Source organism: Gavialis gangeticus, unplaced genomic scaffold, assembly GCF_001723915.1.
Source record: "Gavialis gangeticus isolate Ggan-Ray unplaced genomic scaffold, GavGan_comp1, whole genome shotgun sequence".
Classification (NCBI taxonomy): domain Eukaryota; kingdom Metazoa; phylum Chordata; order Crocodylia; family Gavialidae; genus Gavialis; species Gavialis gangeticus.
Genome location: NW_017729022.1, coordinates 39202667 through 39211609, shown reverse-complemented (window position 1 = coordinate 39211609; position 8943 = coordinate 39202667). Strand labels below are relative to the sequence as shown.

Below are 8943 nucleotides of genomic sequence, written 5' to 3'. Positions count from 1 at the left end.
CAAGAGGAGGCTGAGGGGGGACCTCGTAGCTGCCTACAAACTCATCAGGGGAGATCATCAGCAAATGGGTAGATCCCCTTTTTCCCCAGCACCACCTGGGGTGACAAGGAACAATGGTAATAACCTGATGGAGAATAGGTTTAGGTTAGAGATCAGAAGGCAGTATTTTACAGTTAAGGTGGCCAGAATCTGGAGCCAACTTTGCTGGGAAGTGGTCCTCGCCCCTACCTTGGGCAAATTCAAGAGGAGGTTGAATGATCACCTGTCTGGGGTCTTGTGAACCCAGCATTCATTCCTGCCTGGGGCAGGGGGTCAGGCTAGATGATCTGTTCAGGTCCCTCCTGACCCTAGCTACTATGAAACTATGACCCAGGTACAGAATCCTGTGAGCATTAACAATAATTTGCTTAATGACACACATATTTTTAATTAAAAATACGTTACAGATATTCATCTAAAATTTTGTCCAGATTCTCACTGTTGTCAGTTTACAGGAGACCAACATGATGTTGTTTGCATTTTTCGATTTTAAGCTTTAATTTAAATTTCCCACGGGATTTTTAGTGATACCAAGACCATACTTCCACTGCTAAGTATGAAATGCCAGACCTGTTTTTGTGATAACACAGCAGTCCATGAATTTTATGTATTACAGTATATGTTGATAGAAGTTGTGCAACTACAATCTCCAACTCCTTCCTCTTTGCAAGGCTTTAATGAAGTATGAAGAATTTTTACAACTAAAAATACCAACCTTCTCCCAGAAATAAAAAAGAATAGCTCCCGAAATAAAACTTTTCATTCAGCGTGAACTAACAGTCAGAAAACATTCAGTTTTGCTCCCCACAAAAATCTGTTGTACATGTACTGTTCTACAACAATTCTGCCAATGCCCCAGAATGCTATGCTGATGAGTGCTTTTTAAAGTATTAAGCTTAAATTTAAAGGGCACAACTCAGCATACATATAAGTTGTGTGCATGTAGCCAAGGGCAAAATCTGGCACAAAATATTTCAGAAAGATGAAAACATATTCCCCAACCCCACCCCCCATACACACACATTTTATGAGTGAAGTAATAGAATAAAAAAAGCTGTATTTGTAACCACATAAAACCTTCTGCATTAATGCTCCTGATTTCAGTAAGAATATTGGAAATACTGGCAAAACAGGAAAGCTACAGGGCATCCGCATAATGTGAGTGAACCACATAATGTAATTAAAACCAGTAATAAATAAGCTACTAGAAAGGAACAGAAACAGGTAGTTATTAATTAAAAGGGTATAATGTTCTCAACTTGCAAGCTGGCAGCCTCAACTTTGGTTTAGAAGAGTTACAGTACCTTTTTGGTTTTCATACTGTTCTGACAACAGATGGTAGCAGCAGCCCACACTACAAACTGCCTTGATTTCAGGCGTAGCAGTAAAAATTCGCAGTGTATTTGAAGCAAGATCTCCACATGTATGTAGACCCACCATTATGCAGTCCTAAAAATAAAATAAAAACAAATAAAAATACTTCTTTTCAACAGAGAGAGAGGGAAACAACAAGAACAGTTCAACCAGATATGCTGCAAATAGCTAAACTGCTGTAAGTTTTTAATATATAAGCTCATGAGGACTCCTGGTGTCCTATTCTGGAAATTTTTGCAGAATACTGTGAACACTTGAGTACTAATAAAATGTGAACCTCCTTCCTTTAAAATACAATCAAGGAATGGAAGTGTTCTTCGTTTTGTTGGAGTTGTGGAGATACTCTTATTTGTACTTTCTTTGACTAGGAGAAATCAAAGTCCAACACTCGTAACTGACTCTGAGTCAGTTGTCTGGTTAGTCAGAGAACAATACTGGCCATTTTCTTCTGACCCTTTTCCTTCTCAACATTATTATTATTTTTTTCTTTACTTCTAGATTTTTACTTAGTAATTCCTACTTTAACATGTTCCAAACTACCCTTGACAATCCTACAGCTTATCAATGCCTGAATAGACATGCGCTGTGCTTTCTGCCTAAAATAGAAAACAGCAAGTAATTTGAGGCAGAATATGTATACTGTACTTTTAAAAATTTTATTTTTATTGTGAGGTACATTTTCTCTGTAAGAACCCATACTGGAAATGAACAGTCAGTGGTCACATACAGGTGTTACATTTTTTCTAATGCATGAACTTCCATCTTTTACTGTTGTCCCTCCAATAAGCCTTTTGCCGTCTCACATTACCACTTAGCAGAAAGTATTACAAAGTTAATAACTAGTTTACAATTAGATAACACCCTCTCTCCCCCTCCATCTGTTTCTTCTGTGTGTTTCGTTCCCTGTTTCAGCCTTTAAGAAGTTCCACCTAGCTTGCTCCACGCACTTGTTATCTAATGGTTGGCTAGGGGTACACACACACCTACTAACTTTCTGATAGTTAAGCCAGCTTAACATTTTAAAGAAAACTTAACTGTCAGAGCATACACACGTGTATGGAGCAGAGTTGATTTCAATGCAGTGCAAGATAATACACCTCGGAGGTATATTATCTGAGTCACATTAAATAAGTTGACTTAGTTCACAAGATGGCTGCCATCATGTCAAAGAGCTGTACATGTGAAGGCACCAATGTGGCTTAAGTTGACTTGCTTAAATCGACTTAGTTAAGTCACCTTATTTTAAGTTGACTTAGTATATGTATGCACCCTAGATGTACACTTTGTGGTACTTCTTGCTCAGTGGTAATGCGAGATGGCAAAAGACTATTGGAGGGACAACAGAAAGAGATGGAAGTTCATGCGCTGAAAAAAAACAGCATTTAAATATTTGTATTAAAAAAAAACTGGACAGATTGGAAAAACTGGACAGATTTATTCCAAAAGAAAGATAGTAGAAGGTGGCCACAAGATACAGCAGATATGAAAAATCTGTTAAAGTAATCTATAAATTCTGTCAGTTCAAAAGGCAAGTATCTCTTCGCTATCCTAGTACAATCAATTACACTGTTGTAACCCCACCAATTTAGGACCTCACTCATTCATCTGAGAGCAGATTCTGGTTCTGTGACTTAAGACCAGTACATCCACCTACTAGAATTCAGTAGCTCTAAAATATATGTGCCTTTCCTTATAACTGCAATCCAATATTTTTTTCAATGAGTCAAATCACTTTGAAGTTCCACCAAATAAATCAGAAATATTTCCATTTTCCCCTAAATAGCCTCAGAACTTGGGAAGACTGCAAAAAGCACATATTGCTGCCAATACCAACAATATCATACATTAGCAGATATTATGCCCTCCTTAGGCCACATCTAGTGCTGTGCTAAGCAGCTACATGACATCTATTTCATTGTGTAGTGTACACAGTTGTTCTTAGCATTGTTCACTGATAGCGTCACCATCTTTTTTCATCTTGTAAACGCCCAGGTGAACAACCAACTAAGAATCAGCTTTTGTGGAAACTGGTTAGGTATGAACCCGACCCCAAGTATTTAGAAGTCCACTTCAGCCAGGCTCACCTATAAGCATCATATACAAATAACCCAGAACAAACTTGCCATACGTAATAACATCATCTCAAAACTGCTGGTATGAGTTGGGGATGTGATTCTGAAGCTCTTAGAACACTGTTGCTGGCCCTTGCTTATTCAGCAGCTGAGTATTGTCTACCAGTTTGGGGAAGGAGCACTCATACCAGCCTCAGTGACTCAACTGAATAAGACACTGAGACTCATAACAGGTACTTGCAGATCCACTCCTGTTTCTTGGCTGTCTGTTCTATCCCATATCCCTCCTCCTGATCTTTGATGTAAACAAAAAAAACTGCCTACATTTAATACACTAACAATTTCTGAGGAACTTAATAATCTTCCTAAGCCAAGTCTTAAGTCGACAAGGCCATTTTGCGGTGCATGAAAACAGCTGAATGGCAAGAACGTTGACATCACTGTACACATTTCACATCAGTGTAATATATATAAATTGCAGGGCACTGAGATCATCTCATTATTACTATTATACCACAATCAGTTTAAAAATAGTGATGACCATCCAAACTATAAAAATACTGTTTGCATTTACTTCTTGCAGACTTTTACCAGAGGCACATTACTAAATATGTTTAAATAATTAAGGAAAGGTTAAATAAATATTAGGACCAAGATTAAAAGAATACTGTATAAACCACTTAAGATACCCATGGGTAAGGCAAGCTGCCATTTAAATTATGCAAATGGCACAATCCATTTGCCAAATTCCAGTAATTTCAATATTAATATTCCTGCAGGTATGTTATTCCCTGTAGGAACAGCCTACACTTAGCTGTTTGCACCTTATAAAGGCAGGATACATTGTTAGTTGCCTTCTAAAAGACGCCTTGAAATTGACATGATCTAGGTACTTTCAGGGCTGGTAATAGCCTAGCGCTGAGAGCAGTGGATATTGCCCCAAAAGATTAATTACCAACTCTACTTGCTAGGCAGTGTTCTGATTGCCAAATCAGCCTATCCATTTTAAATGGCCAAGTTACCACATTTTGTAAGATTCCTTTTTTTAATTGCAACTCATTGAAGAGATCACTGTTAGCCAGGCCAGTCTCTTGCCGCATTTCCTATCCTTTTTTTGCATTGGGATAGCTTGCTGTGCATCTTTATTAAAGTCTCTTTAAAGTACAACCAGCTCCTTTTGCCCTGAGACTTGCTTCCATGAAATCCTGCCTGGATTCCTCAAATTTGTAAATGTCTGCTTTTATGAAGTCCAGTGTATTTATTCTGCTGTTCTTCTTCCTTCCATTTTTTGACTGCCTAAATACCTTTGTGGATTGAGCCCTTTTACTAGACAGCAGTTAGTTCACCAAATTCTTCTAAATAATTAATTAGAATCAAACATATATAATCAGAATATATGCAGAATCAGAATATAAATTATTGTAGGGTAGCTGAATAATATCTTTTAACTACATTTTAAATGTTAATTTTAGCTACACTTCAAATCCAATCCAAAATGGTCTAACAGATGCACTAAAATAAGAAACAGTGAATACATCAGCAAGAAATGCAGTACTGAGTCAGAATTGTCTGCTTGCTCGCACAGCTGACTGCATTCTATACCCACTCTGCACTATGACAGTGACTACACAAGATGTAAGGCAACATAGAATCAAACAATAGTAGTTGAAAAATGTAAGTGAAACAACCTCTAGATCTGTAATGATGTCAGAGAGTTCTGTTCCCGCAGTGATATATGAGGTCAATGGAAAATAAATGTTTGATTCATTTGACTTGCTTGCTCTGGCCTTGATGGAGGCCATTTTTCTTTGTTCTTTTTCATCTTCAGAGAGCTCTAGGTAGTTATTTTTGGATGAAGAAGTACCTTCTATAGCATCACTAGGCAGGATGTTCATAATAGAAAAGGCATTTTCAGCAAGTTTGTTCTTATAAGACTGTAGCTGTGCCACTCCATGAAGTTCAGTTTGTTTGCTAGTTCTAGACATTGCAGAGTCTGTGAAAACGCCAGCACTTTCCAGAGAAATTGAAGCTGAAGTAGCCAGATGATCCTCACCGTGAAGATGGTTGTTAGCATTTAAGAGGTCCTCATTGATACTTGATTTACATTTCATTTCATCCTCCACTGGCCCTTTCTTTGCCTCTTCCAACACTTGGCCTTTGACACCTGTTTTTGCCCGACTTTGATAGGCTCTCCAGTGTTTCTTCAATTTCCTATTCCGTTCGTTAGCTCCATGAGTATTGGTGCTTGAGGAATCAATTCCATAAACCTTTAGGTTATACTGCATGGACAAAAAGGAACTCAGGTAGCCTTTTCCAGAACCCAGGTCAATAACCTAGGGTAAGGAACAAAAAGGAAAAAAATAGCATGCACTATATTAATGAATAATAAATAAACAATGTTTCATTCAAATACTAAGAGTGAGTACCTCCCCCCAAGAAAAATAAGTTTAACTTAATTTATTTTCCACTTATTTCTGCTAACAAATACTATATTGCTCAGATTCTGGTTTTAAAACAGAAAACTGTTATTTCTATAAGACAAAAATGTTAAGCTGTTTTGTTCTACACCATAAACATAGTCAATGAAATAACCGCGACTCTAAATGTCCTAGCGTTTCATACGTGGCTTTTAATGTACATTTTGGCACAGAAGTTCCTTTTATAAGGGGAAAAAGAGGATGGTGTGGACATGTTTGGCATACTTTGGCAGCCTATTCTGGGCAGCTAACCCAAAGTATGTCATCCCCATGGCAAGATTTTTCTTGAAGTGGCACACACAGGACTCCAGAGCTCACACACTGGATTTTTCCAGCTGTCAGTTGATGAGAAGGGATGCCTGGCCAGAATGTGTAGGCTGAAAGCTTAGAATCCTTAAGGTTTTCAGGACAAATGTGCATCTACATAGACTAGTGGTGAGTGAGAGACAAGACACACTTTGGTTATAATTTCTGTAAATACATTTTACTTGCATTTTTGTCACCACCACCATAAGATCCAAAACAAAAGAAAATAAAGTCTGTGGAATGTTTTTGCCAGTGATGAAAGAATGATAGGCTAAATTTCAAAGATGGATATTACTGCAGCACAGAAAATGTCACAAGTCTTTTCATGCTTGAGTCTCTAAAACATATTGTATTCTTTCTATGAAAGAAACCCACTGGACAAACTCAGATAGTGAATCATCTGAAAACTTATTTATTTTAAACAAATACAAAAACTGTTTCTAGCTTATTTGTTGCCAAGTTGAAAAATATATGTATGTTCTTTATATGCATGTTAAACAAAATATTTATTAAAAAAAGGCAGTGATTTTATGTTGAAACAAAAAGACTGGATTGAATTAATCCCTGCTGTAACTCCACTGATTACATAAGGAAAGGTAATCATCATTCTATAGTGTATATGCCAACCATGATCTTTTAAAATGAAATTTCCATGATATAATAAACTCCAATGCTTTGTCTATACTGTGCTAGGTACTATATATTTAAACTTTTTAAATACTCCCTGGCACATGAAAGGCAGAAACACAATCTTCCAAAAGTATTTCAGCATTTTGCAGCATCAAATAACAAATTAAGTAGACAGTGTAAAAAGAATTAAATCTTAATTGTATCACACACCATCTTCAATGCTTTGTTGGGCATGTGGTAATCTCTAAAGCAAGTTTAACAAATGCATTAAAAAAAAGCATGTATACAAAAGAAAATAAGCTAAGGGTGATTTTATATAAAAATGTCACTTGTACGATGGTGTCAGTTACAATAGATATTACGAATGATATTAGAACAGGTTAGAAACGTGACTGTTAAAGCAACATAACTTTAAAGATGTTTTAAATGTTTTAACCCATAGAGTTAACCTGTAAGTGATTACAGTAGGCATAGTTTCAGCCTTCATAACCTTTTTACTATTTGTTATACTACATAATAAAGCTCCACAAGAGAACACTATCCTCTACCACACATTATACATCATAGGTATGGAGGTGCAGCTGAGGGCACTTTTCAATCCTTCAGTGAACTGTAATTTTTGAAAGAAACACCTTGTAGATCTGTGCAGTTGTAAAATGTGTGATGTTTTCATAGCTCTAGAATTTTTAATTAAATGTTATATATATACACACACACATATACACACACACATACATATGCACACGTTTTGTAAGAACGTTTGAGAAAAAACTCAATTAAGGAAAATAACTCTCCTAAAACTTTACAATTCATATATATTTCTAAGTTTAAAGGTAATCAAAACAAAGGAAGTTGCTTTTTAATAACTGACAAGGAGATTTTTAAAATGCAACTGGAAAGCTCTTTTCATATATTAGGGATTTGTAACTTTAAAGAAATAAAATTCTGTTGTAATATATGACCAAATGATGGAAAAAGAGTTAATATAAAGCAGCCTGCATTTCATATTTAGTGACATACTGCTGTAATGCTTTTGATTAAAGTCCTCAGTAAAAAAAACCCAACAAAACATCACCAAAAGTCAGTTCTCTGTCCAAAGATGTCTGAAATCAAATGAAAAATGTACACTGTCACCCACTGAAAAATGCACAGTTTTACTGCAACCTGCCAGGCATCAGATGATAACAGATAATAATAACATGCTGCAGTTATTAATAAGCAGTTGTGCCAAATGTAGCAGGAGTTAAGAACTGAAATAGCACATGGCTCCAGTTTTCTCTCAGAATAAGGTATGCGACGAGAATCTTCTACTCTGTCTTACCAACTAGATCTACTAGGGACCTATTCTGCATACTATTTAGTATTTATATGCAACTGCTAATGGAGCCTATGAGACAAAACAGACTGACATACCAAGAAACATGGGCAGTATCTGCCTTGACACCAAATACAAATACCATGTGTCATTGCTTTCACAATATGTGAAGAAAGACACTGAAAACCAACAGTTGCCAGAAGCTAAATCCATATAAGGTAGGAAAATGCTGGTGGGACAGGGAAGAATTTGCTACTAATGACATAAAGGAGAGTCATGTTAAGGTTGTCAAGACGATTCACATTTTTCATTGCTGCTAGAGCTCCAAACACATGCTGAAAACACTGTTCCATCTCCAGCTGGCAAGACAACAGCATCTGCATCCTGGCAATCTTGATAGAGATGGACTTTTCTCTGTCCCCATGCGGCAAGGGTAAGCAAAATACAGCCTGTGGGCCAGATCCATCCTGTGACAGGTCTTTGTTTGCCTGGAGGCGTGGCGGGCCAGTAGGGGACACTCCTGCATTTAGCCACCCACCTCACTGTGCCTGACCACCTTCCAGGCTCTGAGTGCCTCCCTAGGGGTGCCTTGCATCCGGCTGACCCCCTTCCTGGAGCACACTCACTAGCCTGGGGGTAACGTAAGCTGCCACCACCCCGAGAAGGGACTCTCTTGGCCCTGTGTCCTTGGGGAAACACAGGCCTAATAGTCCTATGGGTACTCGACCCA

The 8943-nt window shown here is 37.4% G+C and overlaps 1 protein-coding gene across 2 annotated transcripts in view; it reads right to left on the bottom strand.

Moving 5' to 3' along the window:
* The window catches only part of METTL25 (methyltransferase like 25), a 171136-nt gene that overhangs the window by 85808 nt on the left and 76385 nt on the right, over nt 1-8943 (bottom strand). For both annotated transcript variants that reach the window (XM_019514805.1, XM_019514806.1), the window contains 2 exons: nt 5174-5818; nt 1344-1488 (listed from right to left, as the gene is read on the bottom strand). In XM_019514805.1, the coding sequence (XP_019370350.1) occupies nt 1344-1488; nt 5174-5818 (790 nt within the window). The remainder of the gene's footprint in view (nt 1-1343; nt 1489-5173; nt 5819-8943) is intronic.